Below are 13092 nucleotides of genomic sequence, written 5' to 3' on the forward strand. Positions count from 1 at the left end.
AGGAGGATATGATAGAGGGCTGTAAAGTCATGAATGGTGTGGAAAAAGTGAGCAGAGAGGTATTATTTACTTTTTCCCGCAATACAAAAACAAGGAGTCACCCAGTGAAATTAATAGCCAGCAGGTTTCACATAAAGAAGGGGAAGTAATTTTTCACACAATCCACAGTTAACTTCTGGACTTCATTGTCATGGGATGCTGGGAAGGCCAAAGGTATAACTTGGTTCAAAAAAGGGATTAGATAAATTCATGCAGGATAGGTCCATCAGTGGCTATCAGCCGGGATGGTGAGAATGCAAAGCCATGCTCAGGGTGACCCTAAACTTTGGACTGTTCTGTACAGTCCCTCTGAAGCATAGGCACTGGCCGCTGTCGTAAAACAGGACACTGGGCTAGATGGCTCATTGGTCTGACCCAGTATGGCCATTCTTAATCTAATATTCTTAATCCACGCTGAGCCAACTGCTCCTCAGGCTGTGTTGTTGTGTTATAATTAAGCACATTGCAGGGTGTGGGAGGGTGCTCAGCACCTCGCAGACCTGGCAGTGGCAGGATCAGGCCCTTTGTGGAATTCTTTTTGTAGGAAACAGAACGCCAGGAAAGGTTGGTCCTCGCTGATGACCATTTACAGCCATTCTCTTCCTTGGGGGCAGAGGCAGTTCACTAGCCAGAGGCAAACACCCTCCCTCTTCACCTGCTTTCCTGCCTAAGCTGAGACTCCCGCAGATATTGCTTGGCCACTCCCTCCTTTGGTTTCCAGGTCTGCAGATGTTGTTGCTGCGCTGTCACTGGGCAGAGAATGAACCAGGCCCCTCTTCCCTCCCACTCCAGTTCTGCTGCTGCCTCCTCCTCCTCAGCTCCCTCCCTCTGACAGCTGCTCTTCTCCTCCAGAGAAACTCAGCATCCAGCCTCGAGGGTGCCGCCAGCTGTCCGTGAGCTGCTAATATTCAAATTTGGAATGGGATTTACTAGTCTCTTGAACCCCCCACAATCCTGTCCTTGACTTGGTCCCTGTACCCCATCACAGGGGAGCCCCAGGGACAAAAGCATTTCTCCTAGAGTCTCAGATCAGCCACTCTCTCCCTGTAACTTTCCTATAGGACCGCACCTAGACATAACTTTTGTACTGAAAAAGAACAGAAGTACTTGTGTCACCTTAGAGACTAATGCATTTATTTGAGCATAAGCTTTCGTGGGCTAAAACCCACTTCATCAGATGCATGGAGTGGAAGATACAGTAGGAAAATATATCTACACAGAGAACATGAAAAAATGGGGGTTGCCGTACCAACTGTAATGAGGGTAATTAATGAAGGTGAGCTATTATCAGCAGAAGAAAAAGACCTTTTGTAGTGATAATCAGGACGGCCCATTTCCAACGGTTGACAAGAAGGTGTGAGTAACAGTAGGCGGTATAACTATTTTGAGTAGGGTGTGATTTTTTTTAACCAACTTCGTTATATCAATATAACTGCTAGGGTGGTCACAGGTTCACCAGTATTATAGCTTATTCCCCTTTCTGACAAGTAGCGGTATAAGCCCCTTTATACCAGCAGAACTGCATGCACACTAGGAGGGTTGTACCACTTTCACTATACCGGTATAGTTAAATGGATTCTAATGTGTGTGTAGACAACACATAATCCTCTGTCCTATCAGCTCACCATCTGCTTTTCAAATCTCAGCCAAATCCCCTGACTTTCTCTACCAATCTATTAGATTTAGATTGTGCGCTAGTCTCCCAAGGGAACCTCCATCTTGGACTGGATATAGAACATTAAGAATGGCCATACTTCATCAGACCAATGGTTCATCTAGTCCTGTATCCTGTCTTCCAACACGTGCTTCAGAAGGAATGAACAGAACAGGGCAATTTTGAGTGGTCCATCCCCTGTGGTTCAGTCCCAGCTTCTGGCAGTCAGAGATTCAGGGACAACCCAGGAGTGAGGTGCATCCTGGCCATCTTGGCGAATAGCCATTGATGGAGCTATCCTCCGTGAACTTACCTAGTTTTTTTTTTATGTTTTTTTTTTAACCCAGTTATACTTTTGGCCTTCACAACATCCCCAGGCAATGAGTTCCACAGCTTGACTGTGTGTTGTGTGAAGAAATACTTCCTTTTGTTTGTTTTCAACCTGCTGCCTATTCATTTAATTGAGTAACCCTGAGTTTTTGTATTGTGGAAGCAGATAAATAACATTTCTCTATTCACGTTTTCCACACCATTCATGATTTGATAGACTTCTATCACACCCTGCTTTAGCTGTCTCTTTTCTAAGATGAACAGCCCTAGTCTTTTGAACATCTCCTCAGGTGGAAGCTGTTCCATACCCTGGATGATCTAGAACTTTTTGCAGTTCCACTCTGTCCTTTTTGAGATGGAGTGACCAGAACTGAGCACAGTATTCAAGATGTGGGTGCACGGTGGATTTACACAGTGGCATTATGGTATTTTCTCTTATCTATTTTATCTTTCCTAATGGTTCCTAACATTCCATTTGTTTTTTTGACTGACACTGCAGGTTGAGAGGATGTTTTCAGAGAACCATCCATAATGACTCTAAGACCACTTTCTTGAGTAGTAACAGCTAATTTAGACCCCATCATTTTGTATGTTTAGTTGGAATTATTTTTCCCAGTGTGCATTATCTAGCACTTATCAACCGTAAATTTCCTCTGTCCTGTTGTTGCCCAGTCACCCAGTTTAAGTGAGACCCCTTTGTAACTCTTCACAGTCAGCTTTGGACTAAACTATCTTGCTTATGCACCAGGAAAAATCCTGCCCAGGCTCTCCCTGGATGGACTGCATGTGACCCAATGGTGTAGCTTTCTAAGTTCTAAGATTCCTTTTCCTACACTCAGGTTGAATGTAAGAGACATGCCTCACTGTGCAGAGAAGTAACAAAGAGAACCGTGGTTGCTGGGGAGTTTACCACCTAGGTGTCAGACAGGACGCAACTAGTGGATATAACAGACTTGGAGCTGGGAGATAAGTGAAACAAAACGATACAGAAACAGAGAAAAATTCCATTGTGTAACTGCAATCTTTTTATCTGCCTAGACACTTCACCCCCCCACATCTGAGCACCTCCTCCCAGATATTTATGGATTAATCCTCACCTACAGCCTGGGAGGTAGGGGAGCATTACTGTCCCCCGTTTAGTGCCGAGGACCCGAAGCACAGCGAGGCTCGGGGATGTGGCCAAGGGTACCCAGGAAGGCTGTGGCAGAGCCCAGAGTAGAGGCCACCTCTCCTGGCCTGAGGGCTTCTTTCCACCTGTTCCAGCTGAGCTCAGCCAGGCAGAAAGGAAGAAGAGGAGGGAGAAGGCAGCATTTGTGCAGCCCAAGGGGAGCGGGGCGCCCGTTTACAGGGGGCCTCCAACGAGCAAACCCCGCAGATGACCCCCCCCCGCACCCCCGCTGGAGAACAAGCCTCCGTGGGGCGGGAGCCAGCAGAGGGCAGCAGCAGGCCCGCCGGCGGCGCGTCGAGCCTGCCACTCGGAGGCAGAGGAAATGAAGGCGAGTTCCTCCGAGTCAGGAGCCATTAGCCCGAGAAGCTGGAGCGCCCAGCGCGGGGAGCCGGAGCGCGGAGCCCAGCCCGCGGCGGAGGGGCCCGAGCGCGCCGCGGGCGCCTGGCTTCAGGTGGGACGGGGCGGAGGGCCGTTTGGCCCCGCAGCCGGAGTTGGGCGGACGGGGCGCCGCGCCTGCCGCCTACCTCAGCGGGCGTCCGGGAGCCGAACCGAGCCGAGCTCTGGGGGAGGGGACGCAGCTCTGGCCGCGGACCACTTGCTGCTGCGCGGGGCGGCGAGCGCGGGGTCCCGCGCGGGGCTGGGTGCCCCGCTGCCAGGGCCCATTCCCCGGCCCCAGCCTTGGGCGGGGCCAGGCTGGCCCCAGGCTGCAGGGCGAACCCGGGGGTCCGCGGTCTTGCCTGCTGCATGCGGCGCTCGGCCGGCTGGAGCCGAGCGGGCGGGGCGGGGGGGGCGGCTGCTGTAGCGCGCCCGTCTGCCGCGGCACGCGCGGAGCCCCCGGCCGCCAGCGCTATTTCCTCCTATGGCGGGGGCGGGCGGGGCCGGAGCGCGGGCTGGGAGGCTCTCTGCGCCGGGTTGCGGGGCGGTGTTGGCCGCCCTGGGAAGGGCCGGACCCGCCGGCTTCATCCTGTCCCGCCAGCCTGCGGGGAGGGGAGGCGAACAAAAGGCTGCGGCTGCGGCCCGCGCTGCCGCGGGCAGCCGGGGGGCAGGGCGCGGGGGACCGGGCCGAGCCCCCAGCCGGGCGGGCTGCGCTCGCAGGAGGCCTCGGAGCCGCTCGGCGCTGGGGAGGGGGGAGGAGATTAGCTCCCCGGCCGGCCGTGGTATGCAGAAAATGCTGAGCTTGGCGGGGGGGTGTGCACGGTCTGGCTGTGTGTGTGTGTGCGTGTGCGCACACGGTCTGGTTCTCTGTGTGTGTGCACGGTCTGGCTCTGTGCGTGTGTGTGTGTATATGGTATGGCTCTGTGCGCACGGGGTGTGTGTGCGTGCGCATGGTATGGCTCTGTGTGCGTATGTGTGTGTGCATTGTATGGCTCTGTGTGTGTGTACGGTATGGCTCTGTGCACGGGGTGCGTGTGTGTGCACACGGTCTGGCTCTGTGCATGCGTGTGTGTGTGTGTACACGGTCTGGTTCTGTCTGTATGCACATGGTGTGGCTCTGTGTGTGTGTGCGTGGTATGGCTGTGTGTGCGTGGTATGGCTGTGTGCGTGTGTGTGTGCGTGGTATGGCTCTGTGCACGGAGTGCGTGTGTGTGTGAACACGGTCTGGCTCTGTGCATGTGTGTGTGTACACGGTCTGGTTCTGTGTGCATGGTCTGGCTCTGTGCGTCTGTGTGTGTGTACACGGTATGGTTCTGTGTGTGTGTGCATGGTGTGGCTCTGTGTGTGTGTACACGGTATGGCTCTGTGTGCACGGGGGTGTGTGTGCACGTGTGTACAGTATGGCTGTGTGCATGCACGCTATGGTTGTGTGTGTCCATGGTATGGGTGTGTGTGTACACTATAGCTTATATTTTATAACCTATTGAGTAATATCTACAAATGAAATAATATCACAAAACCAAATTCTGAAGTCACTTTGAAATGAGATGTCAGAGCGTTCCGTCTGGATAAGGTCTCAAGGGACCATCTCAAGCCTTGTCCAAACGCTTGGTTTCACTGTTTTTTCCCCTCTAAACCGAATTTCGCAGGCATGGGCAGGTTCCTGCGGAACGGTTCAATTTTGACAAAGGGGCATTTTCTGACAGAAAACCAGGGTTCTGTTGGGCAATTTTGGACCAGGTCTGATATCCATCTGTTTCGGTACTTTGCTGGTCCCCATCGCTGTGGTCTCTGTGCACCTTGCAGTCCTCATAACTCCCCAGTGAGGCCAGGGAGCAGTATTATCCCCATTCACACATGGAGAAACTGAGGCACACAGAGCTTAGCAGGACTGGCAAGTCTCACTTCTGTAATGCATGTCTGACAGAGCAGGTGTTAGCTCTGGTTCTCCACCCATGGAGGATCCCAGACTTGGAGTGGGCTGCCAGGTTATTAACTCTTCCACTACAAGATGGATTGGCTAAGGAGGGTGCTTAGACAGCCCGCGTTTACCTCTGCGTTTCTCTCTTCTCTCAGGTGCTTTCAAGCTGGGATGAGCGTCTCCCCCGCCACCTGGCACTCTGGAGCAGTTATTTAATCTCCCGAAGCCACCCATCTCTGTCCGGATTTGTGTCCGGGAGCAGGATTGGCTCCAGGCTGTTTTCCCCCTGGCACCATGGATTCCTCAGCTGCTCTGGCTTCTGCTCCTCCTTCTTCAGCTCCCTCTGGGTCCCGGAGCCCGATGTTTTCCTCAGGAGCCGACCGAGAGGAGTGGGGACCTAGGTTCAACTGTGCCCCTTCCACTTCTGCCGCGGCCTCCCAGGGTTTGGCCGCATCTGGCCGGAAGAGGAAAGCCAACTTCTCCAACGACGAGACAGAGACTCTGGTCTGGAACGTGGTTCGGCACTTCAGCGCCCTCTACGGCTCCGAATCCCTCCGAGCTCACCCTGTGCGGCGGAAGCAGCTGTGGACCCAGATCCAGAGCCGGGTCAACTTCCTGGGCTACACCGAGCGCTCCATCGATGACCTCAAGCACAAGTGGCGAGACCTTCGGCTGGACGTCAAGAAGAAGATCACCTCCAAGAAGCATCCCCCTATGAACAGGGCAGGGGGGCCTCTCCACAAACCCCGCCTCACTCCCCTGGAGAAGATGGTGGCCTCCACCTTCTTACAGGCCAGCCATGATTCAGAGCCCGAGATCATCTTTGACCCTGGTGAGCTAAGCTTTGGGTTTCTCTGATAGCAGGTCTGGTGCGCATGAGCTCACAATGGTGGTAGGGTCGGGGAGGTCTATGGGTAAAGGAGATGGAGCCAGAAGACCATTCCTCCAGGAAAAGGGGCTTTCATAATCATCTGTTTCCATCCAGTTGTCACCATCTGAACACATCAGCCTCACCTAATAGTAATGTAACAAATCCCTGGCCCTCTGGGACTTTTTGTGGTGAACATTTACTTACTGTGCTAGCTCAGAGAGGATGGTGAAAAAAGACTTGTCAATTTTGCCTTTTTACTAGTCAGTTTCCCTTTTGGGTTTTCCTGCAGTAGGAAAATACTGTAATGTCTCAGTGGCAAAGGCTGCTGGGAAATATTTATACTCAAATAGCTAAACTAAAGGAAATAGTTCTCCTTTGGAATTTAAAAAAAAAATGGTGGAAAAATTCCTGTTGATCTTCGGTTTTGTAAAACTTTTTTGTTTTTAAAAACATCTATATACTGCGTCTCGCCTGATCACATCCTTTTGACAGGTGACTTGCAGGGGGAAAAGTCATGGGTTCATGCCCCCTTTTTACTGCATGGGTATGTGTTCTTCTGAGTTAACAGTGCCACTGTGAAATAGCTCTGGAGCTGTGCAGACTGGCTGCGCGTGCTGACACGTTATGCTCACTTGACACTCACTCACTCATGCCCGTCACCCCAATAGCCTATATACTTGGCTACGCCAGCCAACGCGAGTTCAGGGCTTTTGTGTATGGGCAGGATTTGGGCAGCACTCGAGTTAACTCTGCAGTGACGACAAGTCCTCAGGTGTATCAAGTAGAGTTGACAAGTTTCTCCCCGCACATCCAAAAATCAAAATGTGGGGGATGGGGAGGCACAAGGGATTCGGCTTGTTTTTACATTAACAGAGCAGAGGAGACTTACCTGTCTTCTGGGGAGACTCTTTGCGCTATTGTGAACGTGAAGGAACGTGACATCAGACAAATCATGCAAGGGTCACCCGATGAAGGCGCTGATTCAGCAAAGCACTTATGCACCTGTCTAACTTTTTAAACTACTTAAGGCCATCCCTGTTAATCAAAGCACTTAAGCACATGCTTTGATTTCAGTTATACTTACCCACATGTGCTTAAAGTTAAGCACGTGCTTAAGTGCTTTGGTGAATTGGTGCTGAAGTTAGCCATGTGCTTAACTACCTTGCAGAAGTGGGGCCTAACTGAGAGAGTGATTAAAACTCTGTTTTATTTGCTTTTTGTTACCCATTATTTAACTCAAATACATGAGACACACATGGGAGAAAAACCTCTGGGTTAAAGACTCTCTCTCCCTCCCCTCCTCCAACGAACCATGGAACAAGCTCCTAGTCCAGATGTCTGGAACTGCCAGTAAAGCAGGGAAGACCAGACTGGACATTCTCAATATGCTGAAGATCAAACAGACAAAACCTCAGAACCTTGGTTCTTTTGTTTGTTTGTTTAAAGACCCATTTCAGGTGGCCTTTTATACATTGTAGAGGACCAAAAATAAATAAAAGGGGCCAATTTTCGTTCCCTTTGCTGGTCACTTTTAAGTTCAGATCAGACCACTAGCTTTTGGTGAAGGAGGGACATACAAGCACGAATTGTTAGTTTAAATATATACTGCAAAAATCCTGGCTGGTTTTGGGCTAGACATGGCTTACATAAAAACACAATGGAAATATCCTCTTGGACTTAACAGAAAATCCTGATCTTTCTATAAGGGGTTTTTTGGAGCGTCCTGTAGAGCTGATAAGAGAATGATCTCCCTGCTATAGAATTGTATAGGACCATTCAGAAAACCCATAGAAAGGATTTAGTTCACTTAAGTTCTGTAGTTTGTTGGAGTAATTTTTATACGCCCCTGTGGGTTTCATCCCAGTTCCAATGGCTGGGTGAAGCTAGACAAATTCAGATTGAAAATAACACATACGTTTTTAATGGTGAAAGTAATTAACTGTTTAAAGAATTGACCAAGGATGGTGGTGGATTCTCCATCACTGACCATTTTCAGTCAAGGTGGGAGGATTTGCTCTAGGAATCATTTTGGGGCAGTTCCCTGGCCTGTGTTATGCAGGCAGTCAGACCAGATGATCACAATGGTCCCTTCTGGCCTTAGGATCTCTGAAAAGTCCTATAGGATGTTTCCCTAAGGGAATCCTAGCCCATGATACACAAACCCTATGGAATGATCGTCTCTATCCTCTTAAGTCAATCGTCTCTTTCTCCTGCAGACTTGTTCTTCCCAGGTGCGTCCAAGCAATCGATCATGTCCTTCCAGCCTGCAGTCAGCCACCCCAGCATCTACATAGACACCAATGGGCAGCCCTCCTCTTTGCCTGATGTGGAAGGTTCCGCTGTGCCCCGGCTTGCAGTCCAGAGTCCAGACTCTTCTGTGATCTGTGAATACAGCCGAGGCGAGGGGCAAAGCAGTTCAGGTAGGGGTGATGGGGAAGCTGCCCACAGCTACAGCAAAAGCCAGGCTGACTGTCTGGGCACAGGCCTCTTTGATAGCTGGGGGCAGCAGTTGCTGGTGCCTGTTAAAGGATCAGCCAGGGAATCCTGAGCATGGGTCTGACAATGACTTTTCTGTGACGCACTGTCTCCAGCAGGCGCTGCAGTAGGGATGCTGCGGAAGGCCAAGGAGTGGTTACTTTTGTTGTTAAAAATGGTGAAATGATTGTGACTCAGAACCTGGGCCAAGCATGTTCATTCTGTAACCCCAGTGAAGTTACACCAGGAATGGAGTAGGGTCCCATAGTCAAATCTCAGACCTCCACACACTCCTAGAGAAACTCTTTGCAAGGACGTGTCCCCACTGTCAGCTTTGAACAGCCTAGTGGTTAGCTTCAGGTCAAACATTTGTGCGTTCACAGTGCTCAAACTGTGGGTGACTATTCCAGCGCTCCTGCCCTCTAGTGTCCAGGTCTCCTAACGCAAAAACAAGGAGATGGTCAATGAAACGAAAAGGCAGCCAATTCCAAACTGATCTAAGACGACAAACATTTTTCCTGCAGCACACAAGTTCCCTGTGGAACTCACTGCCACAGGATGTTGTCAAGATCAAGAATTTAACAAGATTCCAAGAGAGACTGAGCAATTATATGGATGAGCAAAATATCCAGCATTATCCAACTTAATCCTCAAAAAGATGTTGGAAGGGATGTGACAGCCTCAAAGTGTTGGGGTTTAGGAGGAGACTCCCACTAGGCCCAGATTATCCCATATCTGCTACCGCAGGCTTTTTACACCTGCCAGCGAAGTAGCTGGTTCTGGCCACTGTCGGGAAAGGAACGTTCCTGTTGGATCTGACCAGCGCCCATGCATGCAGACCTGCCAGGGTATGTGTGTCTGTGGCTGCTTTGAGTGATTTTTTTAGTAAGATGATGATCCTGGGGCGGTACCGGGGATGTGGGGAGAGGGGACTGATTGGGAATCTAACACACGACGCCAAAGGTGGTTAAGCCGATAGACTGACCTGCTAGCTTCTCTTCTCTTTCAGCTGAATCAGGGCCGGAGCTGCGGACTCCAGAGATGTCGGCCATGTCCCCGCCTCTGAGAAATGAGTCCCTCGTCTCCTACGCCTCCATGTCAGAGGAAGAAGAGCGGGAAGGCCAGGAGGTGGACGGGTGTCCCGGTGCAGCGATGGGCCTTCAGCCTGGCCCAGAGCCCCAGCTGTCAGCAGAGGACAGCGCGAAGGCATCCCGGCAGGCCATGCTCATCCGCCGGTGCAATTCCCAGGGCTCCATGAGCTCCCTCCCTGAAGACACGCTCAATCACGTGGACGCTCACGCAGACTGGGCCCACGAAGGGGTCTCTGACATCCCTTCCTTGGGCAGGGTGCTTGACGCCTCCCAGCCGGAAGAGGAGGAGGGAAGCCAGGGCCCTGAGGTGGGCTCCTTGCCCAGGGTACTGATGGGGCCCACGTGGGAGAAGCAGCAGCAGGAGGAGGAACAGCAGCAGCAGCAGGCGCGCTCCCCGCTGCATGGCGCGCTCAATGAGGAGTCCCTGCCCTCCTCCGCCTCACCTCAGGAAGACCAGCCCCCCGCCCCGGTGCCACCGCCCCGGGGCCTGGGCTGCTCTTGGCTGCGGGAGGGCAGGAGGGAGAGCTGGAGGACTAACATCCACCGCCTGCTGGACCTGGAGGAGCAGTGGGACCAGCTGTACCACCAGGAGCTGGCCATGTGGCAGGAGGAGCGGGCCACGCAGCGAGAGGAGCGGGCGCGGGACAGAGAGCTGCAGTTCCGCCTGCTGGGCGTCCTGACGGACATCCGGGACGAGCTGCGCTACCTGCGGCAGGAGCGGGCCAGTGCGCGCCAGAGCCAGGCCCCACCCACTGAGGCGGGGCCTGAGGCCAGCGGGCTCTTAGACCAGCCACCCAAAGCGGAAGTCAGCTTCCCCGGGCCGACCCTGGGCAGCGCCGGCTGGGGGGAGAGCGCCATGGCCAACAGGAACCCCTATGGCAGCCGGGGGCGGGGGCGGCGCCGGGGACGGCCGCGCGGCTCCGCCTCCAAACACAGACGCCTCTTCCTGACCAATAGCTAGGAGTGGCTGGGGGCTGTCAAATCCAGTGACGGACATGGTGTGTGGACAGCCCTCCTGGAGCCTGGGGGCGAGCGCACGGGGTGGGCACGCAGCGTGCGCCTGGACATGGAAGGGCAGGGGTGAGTGTTGGGGGGGGATGCGTGCGATGGGGGGGCGTGTGCTGGAGGTGTGTGTGAGGGGGAGAGAGAGAGAGGCATCTGGGAATATGCCTGGTGTGCAAACGCATCGGTGCGTGTGATAGCTGGGGAATCGAGCGTGCCTGTGTAAGTTTGACAGGTGTGGGTGCAGTTTGAGCATCTGTGCACCAGCACCTGTTGGGGGAGGGTATGTGGGGGGAAGTGTGAAAGCCTGTGGTATGTGTCTGTGAGAATGGTGTGTGAATGCATGGGCTGCAGGTGTGACTGCAGCTGTGTGTGTGTGGGTGAATACATGTGCTTGTGAACTTGCAGCGGCAGATGTATAAGCAATGCACAAGTGTGAGCATGTGCCACGTGTACAGGAGGACTCTGCAGATTAGTGTGCAATGAGGAGTGTGTAAGGCTGCAGTGTTGTGTGTCTGAGTGCAAGTGGGGAGCAGATACTGCATCTTGCATGTGCACATGTGAGTCCAGTGTGTCTGAATGAGGCAGCCATGTGGCAGGAGAATGGAGAGGTGAGTGTGATTGGTTGGCAGGGAGCATGGGGGGGGAGGGGTGTTTCCGTGGCACGATCATGAGCATGTGTGTTAGTGCAGGTGGGAGTGTTAGTGCGCAGTCCACATACACAGGATGTGTGTGCACACAGCTGGAAGTCCATGCCCATGTGGGAGTGCCAGCTGTGACAACGGGTGAGTGCAGGGTATGCAAGAGGGGCATGTAGCAGGCACGCTGTGTGGGTGTGAGGGGTGTGAGTGGCTGTGATTGCACCCCGAGAGGTGCGTGCACAGGAGTGTGTGACTGCCCGGCAGGGTACGTTGAGGGCACAGGGACAATCAGGCAGCAGCGCACTTGTACGAGCAGGAGCGGCTGGGGGTGGAGGCTGAGCGCACGGGGAGGTGAGTCCGAAGAGCAGTGGGAGGGTGCGTGTCTGTTGTGCGTTTAGGAGAGATGTTTGCATTGGGGAGGGGGTGTCCGTGGAGCCAGTGGGGGGGTGCTATTTTAAGGCAAAGCCTTGTGGGGGTGGCTGAGTGAAAGTGCTGCGCTTCTGCGTCTGGGAAGTGTGTGTACATGTCACCCGGGGCATGTGCCCGCCGGCAGGGGGTAGATGTGCGAGTGCGCTAGGCTGAGTAGGGTTGCTACTTTCTGGGGGGGAAGGGAATTAGGAATAGTCGCTGTCCTGCGAGAACATTTTATGCAAATCATTTAATAACCTAATTTGCATATAACCATAAACTTCTGTTTAAAAAAAAAAACAACCCCAAACCCAAGCCGTTGTGTGGACTCAGTGCTGGTTAAAGCTGCAGGGATGGGCACTGCAAAGCTCCCTGAGCACTCAGTGCCACCTGCAGGGGACACCTGCAGGGATGGGCACTGCAAAGCTCCCTGAGCACTCAGTGCCACCTGCAGGGGACACCTGCAGGGATGGGCACTGCACCCATTTTTGGTTAATAGTGCCACTTTAGATGCCACTCCTCTGGCTCCGAAATGCAGCTTCTCCCTGCAGCTCCTTCTCCTAGGGTCTCCTGGGGCAGGCTGCTCAGTGGCTGGAGAACAATGGGTGAGTGCAAGTGCTGTCCCAGGGCACGGATGGCTACCTGGGCACTGGCTTTCCTGAGTGGAGGGCTGATAGGCAGGATGGTGTGAATCCAGCAGAGGGTGAGTCATTGGTCTGCCGGATCCTGCATCTGCACACACCTGTTCCCTTGTACAATGCCCGGGGTTCCCAAGTAGAACTCCATCAACTCTCTCTCCAGGTGGGACACCTCTTAACAGACTCCCCAGCTGGCTGGCAGGGAACACGTCTTCTGGAGCTAGACTGGCTGTGGGATGTAAGGGGCAATTCAAGCCGGGGATGACTGGACTCTGTTGCCCTGGTGGGCAGAGAAGCGTGGTTTGAGCCGCGCAGGGCGAGGACTTGACCCTTCCATCTTTGGTTCGACTCGGTCCCTGCCTCACTTGTGGCCAGCTGATCAACCCTGCCATGACGGGGCTGCTCGGTTCCTGCCTGGGCCTTGTGGGCGCAGTGTGGTAAGGATGGCTGCCAGAGTGGGTCCCCGGATGCCCAATCAT

At 53.4% G+C, this 13092-nt stretch overlaps 2 protein-coding genes across 2 annotated transcripts in view; both read left to right on the top strand.

The window, feature by feature from the left end:
* Positions 1 to 13092, top strand: part of LOC116828393 (uncharacterized) — a 666188-nt gene that overhangs the window by 416068 nt on the left and 237028 nt on the right. The window lies entirely within an intron of this gene.
* LOC116828414 (uncharacterized) lies at positions 3499 to 12276 on the top strand. Its single transcript, XM_032786632.2, has 4 exons — positions 3499 to 3642; positions 5643 to 6319; positions 8575 to 8778; positions 9843 to 12276. Exons 2-4 carry the CDS (start codon positions 5782 to 5784, stop codon positions 10883 to 10885), a joined length of 1785 nt encoding a protein of 594 aa, XP_032642523.1. The 5' UTR covers positions 3499 to 3642; positions 5643 to 5781; the 3' UTR covers positions 10886 to 12276.

This window comes from Chelonoidis abingdonii, chromosome 2, assembly GCF_003597395.2.
Source record: "Chelonoidis abingdonii isolate Lonesome George chromosome 2, CheloAbing_2.0, whole genome shotgun sequence".
In the NCBI taxonomy this organism is placed as follows: domain Eukaryota; kingdom Metazoa; phylum Chordata; order Testudines; family Testudinidae; genus Chelonoidis; species Chelonoidis abingdonii.

What these genes read in the sequence shown, in the direction of transcription:
- LOC116828414 (XM_032786632.2), top strand. Translation starts at nt 5,782, where the DNA reads ATGGATTCCTCAGCTGCTCTGGCTTCTGCTCCTCCTTCTTCAGCTCCC. An exon ending in CGAGATCATCTTTGACCCTG is followed by an intron (nt 6,320 to 8,574) that starts GTGAGCTAAGCT and finishes TTTCTCCTGCAG; the next exon opens with ACTTGTTCTTCCCAGGTGCG. An exon ending in CGAGGGGCAAAGCAGTTCAG is followed by an intron (nt 8,779 to 9,842) that starts GTAGGGGTGATG and finishes CTTCTCTTTCAG; the next exon opens with CTGAATCAGGGCCGGAGCTG.